General features: G+C 37.6%; 1 protein-coding gene across 5 annotated transcripts in view; it reads right to left on the bottom strand.

The window, feature by feature from the left end:
• TDRD3 (tudor domain containing 3) overlaps positions 1-18,609 on the bottom strand; it is a 345,653-nt gene that overhangs the window by 133,119 nt on the left and 193,925 nt on the right. For 4 of the 5 annotated variants that reach the window (XM_074988725.1, XM_074988707.1, XM_074988737.1 and 1 more), the window contains 2 exons: positions 7,352-8,199; positions 5,404-5,556 (listed from right to left, as the gene is read on the bottom strand). In XM_074988725.1, the coding sequence (XP_074844826.1) occupies positions 5,404-5,556; positions 7,352-8,199 (1,001 nt within the window). The remainder of the gene's footprint in view (positions 1-5,403; positions 5,557-7,351; positions 8,200-18,609) is intronic. The other variant, XM_074988715.1, reaches the window with a different exon arrangement.

Below are 18,609 nucleotides of genomic sequence, written 5' to 3'. Positions count from 1 at the left end.
GAGCTAGCATATGTGTCTATCTGAGCTCAAAAACATACTCCCAGCATGTAAAGAGATAGAACCTGCAGTTGTATCCTTTCAGATGAAAGCTATGTGGCCATGTTTACGTCCATTCCCGGGAATGGAGTAAGGACTTCAAAGGCCATGTCTACACGAGCCAAAAACTTCGAAATAGCCATGCAAATGGCCATTTTGAAGTTTACTAATGAAGAGCTGAAATACATATTCAGCGCCTCATTAGCATGCGGGTGGCTGCAGCACTTCGAAATTGATGTGGCTCGCCGCCGCGCAGCTCGTCCAGATGGGGCTTCTTTTTGAAAGGACCCCGGCTACTTCGAAGTCCCCTTATTCCCGTCTGCTCATAGGAATAAGGGGACTTCGAAGTAGGCAGGGTCCTTTCAAAAAGGAGCCCCGTCTGGACGAGCAGCACAGCGGCGAGCCACGTCAATTTCAAAGTGCCGCCTGCATGCCAATGAGGCGCTGAATATGTATTTCAGCGCTTCATTAGTAAACTTCGAAATGGCCATTTGCATGGCCATTTTGAAGTTTTTGGCTAGTGTAGACATAGCCAAAGATGTGTAAACTCTCTTCTGGTTACTTCGAAGTAGCGCCTAACTTCGAAGTTAGTTCCTAGTGTAGATGTACCCTGTGAGTGTGCTGGGGTGAGGGAAAGAGGGATGAGGAGGCAGCAGGAACTCCTGTACAAAGGAACCCTCATTCATTCATTCAGTCATTCAACACACAGTGAAACCAACAATCAACCTGGAAGTTTTTTTAATGGCAAATGAGTCACAGTTCTTGAATACTATCTGAAGTAGATATTATAAGCATAATTATTATGGTCCTAGTGGATGCAGCTAGGCATGGCTACTTCCCCAGAAGCAATCTTTAGATCAGTATATTAGATCATGTTAGGGATCCCCCCATATTTCTTTATTTATTTTACTGGGATCCCCTCTGAAAATATTTGAGACTGTCAAGTCTTCCCTCCATTCCCTGCCACACTTACTCCTGTACTGCTGGGGGCAGCGCTGCCTTAAGAGCTCGGTGCCTGGCCAGCATCCACCATTCTCATGATCCCCCCACCCCAAGAGCCCTTGTGGGTCATACCCCCCAGTTTCAGAAAAACTATGTTAGAAGAGCCTTTTTTGGCAGGCTCATTTTTAGGTGGCTAACTGAACAAGGTGATAAGCAACAAGTCAACAGGGGTTAGATGCAGAACAACAGTAAAGATGCTCTTTTTTTTTTTAAGCCTACTTCTATATTTATAACAGGGAGGGTTGCTCCACAAACAAAAGGCATGAAAGCAGTGTGATGTGTTGCTAAGGCATTAAATAAACTAGTACTCAAGGAGAACATCAAACCCTTCAAGGAACCCACAGTTGCTATAAATAAAGAATGGGTGGGAGGGGGGGCAGAAGGGGATGTCACCCTAAGCCCCAGAAACACAGACTTTCAGAACCTGCAGCAACAGGTTGTGGGTGGTTGTTTTGTTTTGTTTTGTTTTTAAAAGAACTACATGAATTAATGTAAGGAGGAGAGGCATCTGAAAGCACTTCATGGTGCATTACTCCACAATGATTGTAGAAGGGCTCTAAGGTTTTTAATTTATCTGATATGGTAAACTGTTGTGGGAAAGAGCCAAAGATGAAGTCTGCTTTAACAAAGGGTTAGAGCTTATGAAAGTGTCTACAGCTCTGTGAGGAAGGAGACAGAAATATGGAAGCAAGATCACATAGAATTAAGACCAAAAAGGACCAATAGAAATACTTATGCCACAGGAATAATGCAGCTGGAGCCTCAGGTTCCTTTCTCATTTCCTCTCCTTTCTGCAATCTCCCCATACTAGACAGTCTAAAACAAGATATTAGCTGATGAATGGATTCCATTTTTCATAAAGCAACAGAGTTGGGGGGAAGGATAGCTCAGTGGTTTCAGCACTGACCTGCTGAACCCAGGGTTTTGAGTTCAATCAAGAGGGGGCCATTTAACGATCTGGGGCAAATTGATTTTTTTTTTTAAAAATGCGGGGGAGGATGCTTGGTCCTGCCAAGAGGGCAAGGGGCTGGACTCAATGACCTCCTGAGGTCCCTTCCAGCTCCATGAGATGTGTATCTCTATACATTACTTATCTTGATCAACAGTTTTTTACCTCCTTGCTTCATGGTGAGGAGAGACATAATGTTCCCCAGGAAGAAATGTCCTGTGGGATTCAGGAAGAAGACACGACAACAAAAATGACAGACTATTTTATATTTGCTATTATTTAAGTAAAGATGTATGGACAGAAGTTCCTTTTAAACTAATCCTAGTTGGACTCTTGAAGCACCAAAATGAGATCATAATGTGTGGAAATGGGAGAGAGAGAGCATTACCTTCTTTCATATTACAGGGGAAAAAGCAATTATAACCACAAACTAAACTCTACCTGTAGATACATAAGCAAAACCTACCAGATGATTATCTAGGAGGACAAGAGGGAAAAGGAGAAAATAAATGATCTTCACAGTGAAGTAACTTGTGCTACAAAGAAAACCAGTAGTAATTTATCAGAAAAATAATCCTAAAACTTGCAGAAAAACAATTAACACTCTAGGTTTAAAGTATTATCTTCACTTTATTTTATTTTCCATACAACAGATTATTAATTTAGACAGGAAGCCCCTTAACATTTTATGCTTTTCAGTTTGCTAGTATAACTTCACATCTTTTAATTGAAAAAACAAGCAATTGCTATTTTCACAAAGATTTTTTGTGTGTTTTTTGTCAGGAACATATTTTCATTAAGTGATCACTGCTACATTTAGTGAAACACTAGGGTACAATTTTCAAAACCTAATGTAGGAGATAACCACTAAAAATCTTATATAATGTCAATATGTATTTTTTAAAACACTCAAATTACAGGGTTTTATACATATATTACAAGAGTTTAGCAAACTTATAAAGATTTGTTATTTTTGCACAACAAATACAATAGTTGTTAAAAGGGACTTTAAAAATAATTCTCAGTAGCCCTTTTATTTAGCTAGCAGAGTTAGATTTGTCACATTTGGTACACCTATGCCAATCATTTGTTTTTTCATATTTGTAGGAATCAGTATGTTAGCTGTCAGACAATGTTTTTCAAAAGAAACATACTAGGACCCAGAAAAAAGTAGGTGATGGAAGAACACTACAGCTAAACTATCACTCTGCAGCAATAGATTTCGACATGTAATACATACCTCTAGCAACCTTAAGATCATCCTGCAAGCACTTCTTCAGATGACACAGAAATTACAGGGAATCTCAGAAATATAAGACAGAAGGGCTCTACCTCCCAGCAAAGACAAGATTCTTTCACTACAGCAATCCTGGTTCTTTATCTATTCTAGCCATGAGAAAAATCTTCTCATTGATACACAAAGAATCACTACATTTATACAATGAACAGTTTGTGAGTTATGCTAATTAAGAAAGCAGTATATCAGCAGTATCACACCATCATTGGGGTAATAATACAATAGGTCAACCAAAAGAAACAGAACAACAATGGTTAAGCTTGATTTTCATATGCCTTCAGTTTAGTGGTTCCTACTTTGCTGCTGACATGACAGTTTAGCCTTGTTACCTTGCAGAGAAGTATTTTCTCTGTTTAGATGTATGTTGAGAAATTTTGGACGTGATTCAGCTTATGAGCACCAAGAAAGTGTTTAGGAGAAATAAGTACTAAGGAATTATTGCAGCATAGTCGAAAGAGTCAGATCTTTAAAGCTACTCCTATCAGCCCTGATTCTTGCTGCAAAAGATGCTTTTTAAATACATCTTGGGGAACAAAGCAGTATTGTGGAACCAGAGCTGAAGCATGGGACAAAAGGAGACACCTCTATGTAACAACACATTTTCAATACAGATAATGAAGAGCCAATATTATGTGGGAAAGACTAGGGTTAAACACAGACAATCTCTCTAAAGGAAGGAGCATAACCACTCATTGACAATAGAAAATGGCTGATGGAAAGGAATCCCTGCAGTCAGTTTGGAGAATACTATAAACTAGATCAAGTGCCCAAAATCTCAAATTTTATGGTGAACTACAAGGCACTAGAACTTCACTTTGCATTGTTGTATATGTTGCCAAACTCTTACACTTATAAATATGGGAGTGGGGTGGGGTAGGATTTGAGGATTTGATTTAGCATCAGAACATAAAAATAACAAATGGCAAGTAGGTTTCTCATTCAAGAAACTCATAACTATAAGATTATCTGAGCAGCAAAACAGCAAAATCTCAGGTTTTTCTGTAAACAGCTTGAGACCAACTATCAGCTTGTGGTGAAACTCAAAGACAGAAGACAGGAGAAGGGACTTAGGTGCCTTAAAATGCAAGGTTTTTAAATGTCAAGAGTAGTAAGCAGCAGTTCAACCAGTGGAAATATGATTGAGACATCACAGGAATATTAATGCAGAAATTAGAAGAAGGTTTGAATTCCTGTAGTGTTGCCAAACAAAAACAAAATCCACAAGGGAAGTCCACAGAATGACAGGTAACAACTCAAGATGAAAAAGACAGTTGGCAGTAAACACTTGGTGACTGTTCTATCTCAAAGTTACCAACATGCCTATTAGGAACTATGGAGGAAGTAAGGGTCATTAACAACACTAACAACAGTCAAGGTCTCTAGGGATGACAAACACCCTCAAAAATAAGAAATTAGTTACACAAGCAACAAAGAATAACTTCTGTACATGTATTCAGACAACAAATAAGAACCTTAGAAGAGAACTCACTTTTTACCCCTTTTCCCCCTAAATGTAGCACTTCATATTTCCAAAGCCTTTTAAAAATTGGATGATGTAAAGCCAATATATTCTAAGACAGCCTCGATAATCACACAGTTCTGGCATATTTGGCAAAGAAGAAATAAGTGAAACAAAACAAAAAAAATCATGATACAAACAATTTTTTTTTAATCTACACAGATACACAGAATAAAATCTTCTGGAATATTTATGTATATTTGAAAGGCTTTTTTCCCCTGATCTTTACATGTACTAAATCACAAGAACCAAGTCAGTGAACCAAAAATCTTATTTTGACAATTACATTATATTCCATACATAAACACAAACTTGAGAGAATAAAATATGCATAAAATGCCCATTGTGCATATACAAATCACTGTTTCTCTACCAAGTAAATAATAGCATTCATTTTCAAAACACTGCAATTCAATTTTATTATACATTGAAACTGGTACGATAGGATGCTTTTCTCTTATTTAGGGTGTGTTTATTTAAATAACTATGGCAAAACTATTCAGCTTTAAATTTTTTTTCTACACAGTGCCATTACATTTACACCCTTTGGAGTACTCATGTTGAAAGCTACGTATTTTATACAAATAATGTAGTCTATACCTTTGCATACAATGTGTTATCACATACCCATGCCTCTGCGTGAATGGGCCTGATGTTGCTTAGTAGCACCTCTTCATAGTTTCCATAATCACAGAATTTAACAACTGCAGTTGTTCCAGAAGAATGAAGAGCTTCAATTTCTGCCCGATAAAACTTAAAGAGAAATTTCACAGTCATAACACATTGGATTAAATATTGCAAGAAAATTAAAAAATAAAAATAAAACAAATTTAAAATATATTTTAAACAATTTTAAATTTATTACATTTAAACAGATCTCTGTACCATATCTTCAGGTACCAGAAACCAAATGCAGATTTACATGTGTATGATTGAAATGGACATTTTCACATAATGGAATAAAGACAGTGTGTAGACAAAGCTGAGATTTACAATGCATTTGGAATTTTTACGCAGAACATAGTCAGGTTATTATAAATATAATATAAGCATTTCTAGACCAAGAGAATGTCTAAGTGACTTGAGTTTTAAAACATAGGAAAGACCTGGCCGCATTATGAGAGACAGAAAGGTGATATCAAGATGACAACTAGTTTGCCTTTCTAGAATGATTTACAGAAGAAGAATACAGATTCACTTTTCTAACTTTTAACAAAGCAAGAAGTTTGGACAAAAACACTTTTATTTCATTTCTGCAAGGGTCTTAAAGGGGATTTAGAGCAAGAGTGAAAGGAACTAACCTTAGCCTTTTTCTTCCAGAACACAGAACTAAGCTGATACATGTTCAAATCAATGGTTAAATTAATCCTCCCCATTCAGCACCAATCCTGTATAAAACAGTCTAGGATGTATCTTCAGATAACCTCCAGCCTGAAACAAATCTTTGGAGGATGTCCCACCACTCTTAATAGAGTTGAGTATTAAGAAATCATTGTTTTACAGAGTAATGTCAATCACCACTGCTCTTAACCAGCTGGCTACAGGGTCTTTCTAAACAACCACTTGCGACAGCACAGGTTTGAAAAGCTTTTGCCCACAAAAGCTTATGATCCAAAATATCTGTTAGTCTGGTAGTTGCCACAGGATTACATCAATAGCAAGCAACAAATTAATGTTCCTGTTTAACATGTTTTCCATCAGTATTGTGAGTTCTTGACTATCCACAGAGCATCAAACATCACACAACAATTAAACTGTTTTTCTCAAAAAATTCCATCCATACATCAGTGCACATGACATACATGTCACTTCCAAATAGGTACATATATATGACAGATGCAATCCCCTGGTATTACCGTATTAACTTGTTCTCATGACTGTAAACATTTGTGTACGCACATCTGACCATTTGTCTCAGTCATATAAGCCAATGGGATAGATTAAAATAACAACAACCCTTAACTGCTTCTTTTTCAAAATCACATTGTAAAAGTTTAATTTTGCCAAACTGGCCTGGCCAGTTCCCACTGTGTACATTTATACCACTGACTGACTGGTTAAAATAATAAAATACATAATACCTAACACACAATAGTAATACCTGAAAAAATAGACATTAAATTATTTGAAACTTGAGCTGTTAGATCAATAATTAAAAAACAAACAAAGACTCCCCCCAAAATAACATTTTTTTTTAATTTTCAGATTATAAAAAAAAGGGGAGGAGAAGATTAAAAAAAAACCCAAGTGATAGCATGGCAATACCTAGGGCCCTTCTAAACTCACAGTTCACTTTGGTCAATTTCATGGCCACAGGGTATTAAAATTGGTCAAAAATGTCATGAAGACCACTCTGGAAAGCAAGAAATTCAGTTTTCCTACCCCAAGACTTAATATGTCACATACCTCACATATGTAGCCCTAGGTAACAAGATAACACCTTGAGTCAGAAATTACACACACAAACACACACACATACACTTAAGCTACCATCACTTTTGTTTTTATCGATACAACTTAGAATATTTCCTATTTGACTATAGCATACCTTGTTGTCTTCCCAGTAAAGAGCAAAACATTCATCCCCAGGCCTCCAGCTTTTTCCATACTCCACAGGAAAAGATGGTTCCAATACTTTTTCTGGTTTGATGGGCCCTGATCTCCTTTTGGGACCAGCGTTATAATACAACATTTTGTCTTCAAAAGGTGAAGCAATATTGGGCCCTGGTGATTTAATAGGTCCTACTCGTCTTCCTTTCTGTGGATGTTCAATATCTCCATTTGGTAATGCATTAAAATTATCAGTTCTAATGGGATTCTGGTAGTCACTGTTCATACCAAAACGTTGCTCATTTTTTAAACTGAAAGTTTCATTACTTATTGTTCGTGTTTTCCGGTCATAAAAATTGTCAGGATTATGTATTTGGTTTTCCTTTTTTCCTCGTTTCTGATTATTGTTATCTATGTTATCTTGACCACTGGAATTCTCTCCGAGTTCCATGAATGAAGCCCCTTTTCCTAGTCTGTTTTGCATAGAATTATCTCTCTTTCTGAAAGCAACATCACTCTGGTAAGTAGCTGTGGGATAGACAATATCCTTTAGCCTATCATTTCTTGGATAAGATCTATCACACTTATTTTTGTCTTCAGTCCATTGCTCTGGTCCTAAGGAGCTGTGTCTTTCAAGACCTCTGTTTCTTGGCAACCCACTACCTTCCAAAACCTGTCGTGAATTTTGAACATCCCTTTGAAAACGAGGTGGTTTCTCATTTCTTGGTTGTCTATTATCATTTCGAGGAAGATGTCTTGAATGGGTGTAGTCTTTTATACCATTCTGCTCTGTACTCAGCAGTCGATGTTGTATATGATGCTGTGGATGAGACTGTGATCTGGGTTCTACAAGAAAAACACAATAATGTCTTTCAATTACTGGCACAATTAATCTATGGCACGAACAATTTAGAGTATACAAAGAATTAGATTTAAGAAATAACGTGTCAGACACAGCAGTTCTATGATTAATTTAGAAAATCACTTTGTGTTCACTTCTGCAGCGTGGCAATGGAATAGTACGCCGTGTTTAACAGGAAGATCGCTGGGTTTAGGTATGATATTATCATTTCCAAAGCCAGTGGGAAATACGTACGACTCTCTGTAGTACTTCCACCAAAACACCTACTAACATGAAAGTGTTGGTGTGAGATTTGCAAGAAACCACTCGTCTTTTCTCAATGGCAATTTACTTGAACATCTGCCATTTTAAAGAGGAGAAAAATAAAGATCCCAATATGGAGAAAAGGAAGGGGAGAAACTGAAGGGAAAAGGAAGATTTCCAATTTTAATTAAGGTGTCCTACTTCAGAGCAAGATGTAGATGATATCAAACTATTCTAGATACAATAAGGTCATTTTTTAACCTCTTCTCTTTGGCAGCAAATTGGCATAGACATGGTATCTGAAAAATTGATAATAGATAAACCTTTAAATGGGATGTACCAGGGAGACCTTCATATGAAAAAGTTAGTGATCTACCTAGAAACTTTACAAACCTTCAGAGTTTATCATGTAATACCAGTGCTTTTTCTGTAAAAACAGAGGAGTCGGTACAGTTCCCTGCTTTCCTCACTGCCCAGGTTGCCACAGATGGGGCTACCAGAGGGGCAGTGAGGAGGCGGGCCTCCAGCTCCTGGCACCCCACAGCTGGGAGCCAGCTGAGGCCTGGAGCCCCACCAACAGCCCCAGCTGAAGGAACCTTGGAAAGGAGGTGCTGGTACACACTATTCGGACATACTGCCAGAAAAAAAAGCCTTGGGGACTACCAATGCTCTTATATGCTTCTACCACCTTTTCAATATTTAATATTGTCTATTCCCTAATGCCTGTTCACGTACAAGGCAATCAGATGAACACGGCAGGTTATTATTCCTGGGTCTCTTTTGCTAGAAAATGCTTGAAAATAAGGTACATTTAATTCTTTGAGTACATTTTTTAATAAAGCTTTTTTGTGAAGCCTTATATATGCAAACATATTTTTAAACACTATACCAGAATTATGTAGAGCAAGAATAAATTGGTAAATAGCAATGAAGTTTTGTGAGAAAAATATAAACAGACAAGTACACATCAAGGAAAGCCATAAAATCAACAGAAATGGCATTACCAGAAAAGTGCCAAAATATATCAGAAGCCTGCAAGGGAAGTAAGCATATCAGGGCCCTACTGAAACCAATGGGACTATTCATGTGTTTAACTTTAAACACATGCTTATGCACCTTGCTTAACCAAGTCCATACCAAGTACTAACTGCTAACAATTGAGAATTATAGAATTCTAAGTTACACGGGATACTACAAAAACAGTGTGTAAGAAAATGGAATATGCTCCAAGGTAAGCTGATTTTGTTTTCCTAGACAATTATTTAATGATATCCATGGCAATTTACTGCATGTGTCTCTAGCTGCAGCATAGCTATACCCACAGGATGTAGAACACCTGCAATTCGTTTAGTTCTTTTTAACAGTTTAATGCAAGGTACATTGATTTAGATCCACGCTATTTAAATCAGCAAATCAATTACTTATTTAAATTGCCAACTGAAAAGGTTCCATTTAAATAACTGATTTTAATAAAATGTCAATTTGTTCTTGAGTTATTCTCCACAAAAATGTCTATTCTCACTGGTTAATGCAATTGTTAAACATGTCAATTTGTAACTAAATACACTTTTATACTGGATTTAGTACATCTACATGCTACTAGGAGGGTATAGGAGAATGACATTTATTTAAGCAACATTTTTCAGATTTTTATTAACTATGTATTTTAGTATGGCCTTCTGTTGGTGAAAAAGATAACCTTTTGAGCTACAAAGAGCTCTTCTTCAGCTCCCTGTAGTTTGAAAGCTTACTTCTTTTGCTAAGAGAAGTTGGGTCAATAACGTGTCATCTCATCTACCTTGTCTCTCTCATATCTTGGGACCAATACAAGTAAACACTGTAAACCCTTTAAGTATGTTATAACATGATGACTGATATATTGCTCATTTATATCAGATAATTTTTGTCATGATTGATACCATGCTTTTAAGAAAGTAAGTTTAATGTTTAAGAATAACTGATTTATAAAATGACAGGTTATCTATAATAGTGACTTAAAATAATTATTTAAGGTCAGCCCAGGAAAATTTTCAAATATGCCAAAGGGAAAGTGATTGGAACTTTAAGTCTCTTGAAAATGAGACAACTTCCTAAATTATGTAGGATATGTCTATACTTCCCTGGTATTCAGCATGCCTCGATCGATCCTCCAGAGTTTGATTTTGCCACATTTGTGGAGTAAGGAACATTGGTGTGAGCCCAAAAGCCCAGATCTACACTAGGGAACAAAACTGATCTTGATACATCGATTCTTGTTACACTAATGGCATATCTAGATTTGTATTTATGAGACTGACTTTTTTCTCTAGCGTAGACCAGACCTCAGGTTTACCTTCTTTGCCATACTGATACAGCTTGACATCAGAAGGCAGGTGTTTTCTCCTGATTTTTATTTATACAGAAAAGCAGCCTTTAACTCAAAAGTGTTCATGTGAGCTTATGGTGTCAACCTCTTTTTTTATTTATATGTTGTAGGAAATAAGTATTTTAGGTCTTATATTTTGTATTAAATTGAGATTTCAGTTTAAAACAGATTTATTTTAACACAATTTAAACACAAAATTAAAAAAAAAACTTTTTTTTTTTAAAAACAATCCTTGATTTTTCTCCACCGTGGTAAAATGACAGTAATTTTTCACATTCCTAAAGAAAAACATGTAATTTATTCTAAGTTTGTGAAACATAGTATTGCTTAACGTACGAACTGTCTCCTAACATAAGTGAAGATTAAACAATTTGAATGCAGTAAGTTTTAGAAGAGTTTTCAGAGTTCATATTGGTAAGAGATGAGCTCATATGGTTTGAGGACACTTTCTTCTTAAATCAATGACAGTTATTCAACAACAGTTTGCCATGAGGCACATCAGAGACATGTATTTATAGCTGCATGAAAACTTAGAAGATATTATGTTTATATTTAACTCCTGTATTTGTTTTAGGGTTGGGCAGAAATTCTATGCATAGGACATTTTCAAAATAATTTTTATGGTAGTCTGAAAAAGATGACCATTTGCAGTATAGTCTGTTCATACCATAATGACAATAAATGTAATATTTTAACTGGAATACTTCCACAGGTGTTTGAGTTTACTTACTGTGGGGTTAAATTATTAAATAACCAGAAATACTTGCTGTTTTGTCAGTTTCTGAAATTTTCCTACCAATTATGATTTTTAGGGGAGGTGGAGAGGGGTTGCAGTTTAACACCACAAGGAAACATACACTTAAGTATACAATGACAAATACAGAAGGTTTATTACCAAAATAAACAATGTACAATAAAGAATCAATAGCACTCCACATGCTAGATTTGAATAATGAAATTCCACTACAAACCAATCGTATAAACTGCATATAATTGACAATCCCTGAACAGGAAAGCTACCAGCAGCATCACACCTAGGATGTTACTAGTCATGGGCATAGTGGAACTATCCCACACACATCTGCCTATAATATCTGACACTACATTTAGATCAAGGCAGCCCCCTGCTTCCATATGTATGAATTTCTATTTTTCTGAGAACCAAAAAAGTTGGGAGCAAGTAATATAAACCATCCTAATAGATGACTGAGAGGCATAATGATCCATCACACATAACAGATACAAGTGTGCATATACACAATTTTTATCACATTTTTTTCAGGATAAATATTATAAAACCCCAACAATATTAAGCATACAGTTCTGGATGTCACGTAATCAATAGTATTACACTTGGGGACTATATTTAAAAGGCTTGTATCTCTGTCTTTTTACAGCCATCTCAGTAAGTCCCACATCTATACAGATTGTGTAAGGAGTTTCAAATTACTTAAATACAGTGCATGCTATAAAATGAGATAGCAAGGGCTCAAGCCTGAACCTCCTTTAATACCCAACCAGAGAGAAAGCGGGTCACTAAGTATACCATAATTTCCTTTAGATGTCAAGCCATATCATTAGCCTGTGCAAGGTGGGCAGAGTAGCTGCTGTAGGGGCACACCACACTCTCTACAACACAAGTGAGTGGGAAACAATAGGCGAGAGAAAGACAATGCTATACTGACTCTGCCCCCACAACCTGGATGATTTGCGTGCAGGTTTAATTCATTTCCTACCAGTATAGGGCTGACAACATTTACTTCCAGTAGAGGAACAGGGGAGAGCAGGAACTGTGACACTGTGGACTTTCATTTGTTCCTGGGGAACCCAATTATACATCATCATACAAACTAGTTTCAGGTCATTTTTTTTTCTTCTCTTACTGATTGCAATTTCAACGAACATTTACAGAACATTACTATTTTAGATAATGCATCCTTTTATTTTATTTAATTCAAGATCATTGTTAAAGTCAAAAGAAGGATTTTTTTTAATGATGCAGAATTCAAATTATAAATTACCCCTAAAGACTACTGCCCTTCCAGAAAAAGTGCTCATTTAAGAGACAGACATTTTGCTTCTGAGGTGTGCAATTAATGTCCAACCCACAGAGGAGCAGAAAGATTCAGAAGAGCATAACAGTGAAGCAGAAAATAGAAGCTTTTAAGTAGAAGGGTTTTGGCAGCATTCTCAGAACATGAAACAGCTAAATCTGTCTGTAATTAAGTTCTTGGAGGAACTCACGTAAGCCCCCCCTTTTGTTTTTTAAACACATCACAAATTTTAGTAACAAAGCTGGCAAAGATATTGGCTTTACATCTTGGAAAACAACATATTTCTAATATAACGGGTATTATATAACCAAATGGGGTGGTGGAAACACATAAAATCTTTATTGTTTTATCATGGTATCAGAGAAACGAGCATAATTTAAAAAGATTATTTGGATTTCCATTCCACTTGGCATATGGAATAATTAAATCCTTTTAACAATATATGAAAATTCTCATGCCTCCAAAGCTTGACAATCTGGACCTTTCAGAATTAGGTTTCAGTTCAATATTGTAAAATCCAAATTGGCTCTTCTTTTCTCTACATATTTACTGTAACAAACCAAGAGCAGTCTAAAAATGAGTTATACTGTTACACTGAAAGAACCACAATCTAACAAAGTCAGCCTTACAAACAAATTCAGTCTATTTAATTTATGCAGTTACCTTTAGCAAGTCAAACTTGTAATCTCATCAAAGAAATAAATCAATCTGGTGTGTAAAGAACATGTTGACTTCCATGTTTCTATTCTTTAATTCCTTATCAATTGGGTACAATATCAATTTTCCAATAATTTGCCCAGGATTGATGTAAGGCTAATTGCATTACAATCAGCAGCGTCACCCTGCATGCACTTTTTGAGTACATTCCAGTCTTCTGGAATTTCCTTAGTATTCCAACATCTACTAAATATGATCAGGTGGTCAGAAATCTACTCTGCCAGCTAGCTCTTTAAGGACTCTTGAGTGCGAGTAATCAAGGCCTGCCAATTTAAAAAAGTTTATAACACTCGTAGATTATAAATGGTCTAGAAAATACTTCAACATCCTAAAGGAATACAAGTTTATCATTCTGCTTTTTTCAAAATGTGACAAATATTCTACTGAACACTTCTGCCTTTCTACCTCACTATCAGAAATGATACCTTGAGTAATGGACCTATGCCATTGCCAGGATTTTGTTTGTTCCCAGTATGCTTCATATTGTCTTTAGACCTGCCAACCACAGATTTTACCTGATGTTTTTAGCTGACCTAACCAATTTGCTTCACTTCAAAAGTCTTTATTCATACCAGTTCCTCTTTATTCCACTTGATATTGAATAGTAACAGAGAGAAAGCTGTGCTCGTCTATATATGATCAAAACAAAAAAAAAGCAGTCAAGTAGCACTTCAAAGACTAACAAAATGATTTCTTAAGTGAGCTTTCGTGGGACAGACCCACTTCTTTAGACCATTGCCATACCAGAACAGACTCAATATTTCAGGAACAGAGAACCAAAAATAGTAATCAAGGTTGACAGATCAGAAAAAAATTATCTAGGTGAAGGAAAATTATCAAGGTGGGGGTTGTAGCTAATGACCAACGGAGTTCTGTTCTTCGCCTTTTTGGGCGTATCTTGGAGTAGCTGGTCTCTGGGTATTCATCTAGCCCTTTTGATTTGTTTTTTTATTTCTCCTGGTGGGTAATGCAGGCTTATCAATATTTGGGAAAGATTTTGAAGTTTTTGGTCTCTGTCAGTAGGACCAGAACAAATGTGATTGTACCTAAGGGCTTGACTGTAAACAATGGATCTAGTTATGTGTGCAGGATGGAAGCTAGAAGGGTGTAGGTAAGTATAGTCAGCAGTGAGTTTCCGGTAGAGGGTGGTGCCGATCAGGCCATCCTTGATTTGTACTGTACTGTCCAGGAAATGTATTTCTCATGTGGAGTAATCGAGGCATAAGTTGATGGTGAGGTGCAGACTGTTGAAGTCTCTGTGGAATTCTTCTAGAGTCTCTATACTATGGGTCTGAATCATAAAGAGGTCATCAATGTATCTTAAGTAGAGGAGGGGTAATAGGGGACAGGAGCTGAGGAATCGTTGTTCCAGGTCAACCATAAATATATTAGCATATTTTGGGGCCATGTGGGTGCCCATAATCTGGAGGTATCAATTGTCCCCAAATCGGAAATAATTGTGGGTGAGACAAAGTCATACATGAGACTGTGGTGACATCACATACGGTATTCCTGATCGCTTGTAATCCGTCTTCGCGTGGCATATTAGTGTACAGAGCCTCTACATCCATGGTGGCAAGGATGATGTTGTCAGAAACTTTTCTGATATTTTGTGATTTCCTCAGGAAGTCAGTGGTATCTCGGAGATAGCTGGTAGTGTTGGTGGCATAGGGTTTGAGGAGGGAGTCCACATAACTGGATAGTCCGGTGGCAAGGGTGCCAATAGCCAAAATGATAGGGCGACCGGTGTTCCGAGGTTTGTGGATTTTGGGAAGTAAACAGAATAATCCAGGCTGGGGCTCAGATGGTGTGTCTGAGTGAATAAGGTCCCGAGTAGTAATAGTTGTACTTTATTTTAGAATTCCAAAGTGGGATCAGAGGAGAGAGGTCTGTAAAATGTGGTCTTGGAGAGTTGTCTGGCTGCCTCCTGTTCATAGTCTGACTTACTCATGATAACAACAGCACCCCCTTTGTCAGCTGATTTTGATTATAATGTCTGGGTTATTTTTGAGACTCTGGAGAGCATAGCGTTCAGCATAGTTGAGATTGTGCCTCATTTGGCATTGTTCGCATATAACGTCAGTCTGAGCACACACGTGGAAGCATTGTACGTAGAAATCCAGACTTACGCTACGACCGTCAGGGGGAGTCCACATAGAGTTCTTCTTCTTTTGGTGTTGGTAGGGGAGGACAATGTGCATTTGCGCTGATCCTAGTGACAGAGACCAAAAACTACAAGATCTTTACCAAATATTCAGAAGCCTGAATTACCCATCAGGAGAAATAACAAAACACATATTGACAGGGCTAGATGAATACCCAGAGACCAACTACTCCAACATAGGCCCCAAAAGGCTGAGAATAGAACACCACTGGTCATTACCTACAGCCCCCAAATCAAATCAGTGCAACACATTATTAAAGACCTACAACCTGTCCTTAATCAGGGTGCCACACTCCAGAAGACCCTAAGTGACAGGCCTGTTCTCTCTTACAGACAACCTCCAAACCTTATGAGGATTCTCACCAACAACCACAGTCTATACTGCAGGAACACCAGTCCTGGAACTTTTCCTTGCAACAAAGCCCACTGCCAGCTTTGTCCACATATCTATTCTGGAGATACCATCACTGGACCTAACCAGGTAATTCACAGAATCACGGGCACATTCTCATGTTCCTCAACTAACATCACATATGCCATCATGTGCCAACAATGCCCAAATGCTTTGTATACTGGACAGACTTCAAACTCTCTAAGACAAAGAGTTAATGGGCACAAAACAGACATGAAAACACTCCTGATCCACAAACTGGTCACCCAGCTTTTTAATGGAGTGGACCATTCTGTTAATGACTTAAAAGTCTGCATCTTACTGAAGAGGAATTTTCACAACAGTCTGGAAAGAGAGTCTGCTGAACTCTCTTTTATAGTCAAATTCGACACATTAACATGTGGTTTGACCCGGGATGGGAATTTTCTGGGTCGCTATGGGGCTCGTTTGCACACTTGGCTTAATCTAATTCTTGAACTCCCCCACCCCTTCTGCCCCTCTACTCTCTGATTTGCTCACCTTGATCCTTTTTTTCTGATTTGTCAACCTTGATTACTATTTTTGGTTCTCTGTGCCTTAAATATTGAGTCTGTTCTGGTATGGCTATGGTCTGAAGAAATGGGTCTGTCCCACAAAAGCTCACCTAATAAATCATTTTGTTAGTCTTTAAAGTGCTACTTGACTGCTTTTTTGTCTAGATAAATATTGATTTTCTATTTCTAACTGCTGCTTTTATGTCACCACTCAACTGGGATGTCCTTTCAAATAAAGTTGTATTTTTAATATATTAATATTGTGGGTTTTGGCCACATTATAATCTCCCGTAAATGTCTTCCAATTTTCACTCCATTTTTCTCCCATTTTTCCCCTACCAGTGAATTTTGCTGAGCATTTTCCTCAACAGCCCTAGAACTTTGCCACCAGACTCTGGCACATATGCAGAAAAATATACACTTGCTATGGACACCATGAAATACTTTTAGACCAGATCTTTAGTTTAAACACAGGCATTCTTACAAAGACTGCATAAGTGCTGAGTGTACACAGACCTGAGAATTACTTTGACAATTATTCAATTTTAACAGCTGAGAGAAATGATTCAAAAATCAGAAAACTATGCAAAATTCAGTCTCTTTGGTCGTTCAATTGAAGGACTTTCTAATAGTTTGTGAGCTCAGTTGGGCTATCCACCTGAAAATTTCATCTCAGGAAAATATATCAGATTGTCAGTAAACTAATCTCTCAATTTTAAGGACCCCAATTTATCAGACTTAGGGAATGACATATGTCCACCAGGCCTCGAAGTCTGCTGGGGTCCATAAAATCCTAAATCCCTCCCCCCATCTCCCCAAATGACTATTGAGACTTACCAGAGCCACCGCTATTGCGGCTGGAGGTGTCCTTGCTTCCAGCCACCGTAGCTGAACCCTCCATCACAGACTGGACCACCGGCACCACCACGTGCTTCTCCCACCATGGATGCGGTGCATCAGCACTTGCATACGACGCCCCCCCACCCCCCCTCACTCCTGGGAAGAGTGTGTGGCGGCTTGGGTGGCAGTGGCAGCTCTTCAAGGCCGTGGCAAATTCTCCAGCTGCTGTGACAGAACACCTCCAGCCCCAGTAGGGACTAGTGCTAGGGATACTCTCCATGCCCATCCTGGCTAATAGCCATTGATGGACCTATCCCCCATCAATTTATCTAGTTCTTTTTTAAACTTTACTATAGTCTTGGCCTTCACAAGATTCTCTGGCAAGCAGTTCCACAGGTTAATTGTGAGTTGTGTGAAAAAACATTTCCTATTCATTTTAAACCTGCTGCCTATTAATTTTATTTGGTGACCCTTAGTTCTTGTGTTGTGAGTAAATAACAATTCCTTATCTATTTTCTCCACACCAGTCATGATTTTATATGCCTCTATCATATCCCCCCTTAACTGTCTTTTTTCCAAACTAAAAAGTCCCAGTCTCATTAATCTCTCCTCATATGGCAGATGTGCCATACTCCTAATCATTTTTGTTGCTCTTTTCTGAACCTTTTCCAATTCCAATGCATCTTTTTTGAGATGGGGCGACCACCTCTGCACACAGTATTCCAGATGTGGATGTATCATGGATTTATATAAAGGTAACATGACATTTTCTGTCTTATTATCTATTCCTTTCTTAATGATTCTCAACATTTTGTTAGCTTTTTTGACTGCCGCTGCACACTGAGTGGATGTCTTCAGAGAACTATCCACAATGACTCCAAAATCTCTTTCTTGACTGGTAACACCTAAGTCAGATCCCATCATTTTATATGTACAGTTGGGATTATATTTTCCAAAGTGCATTACTTTGAATTTATCAACATTGAATTTCATCTGCTATTTTGTGGCCCAATCAACCAATTTACTAAGATCCTTTTGTAGTTCTTCACAGTCTGCTCGGGACTTAACTATTTGGAGTAGTTTTGTC

Source organism: Carettochelys insculpta, chromosome 1, assembly GCF_033958435.1.
Source record: "Carettochelys insculpta isolate YL-2023 chromosome 1, ASM3395843v1, whole genome shotgun sequence".
NCBI lineage: Eukaryota > Metazoa > Chordata > Testudines > Carettochelyidae > Carettochelys > Carettochelys insculpta.
This window is presented reverse-complemented; position numbering and strand designations above follow the sequence as displayed.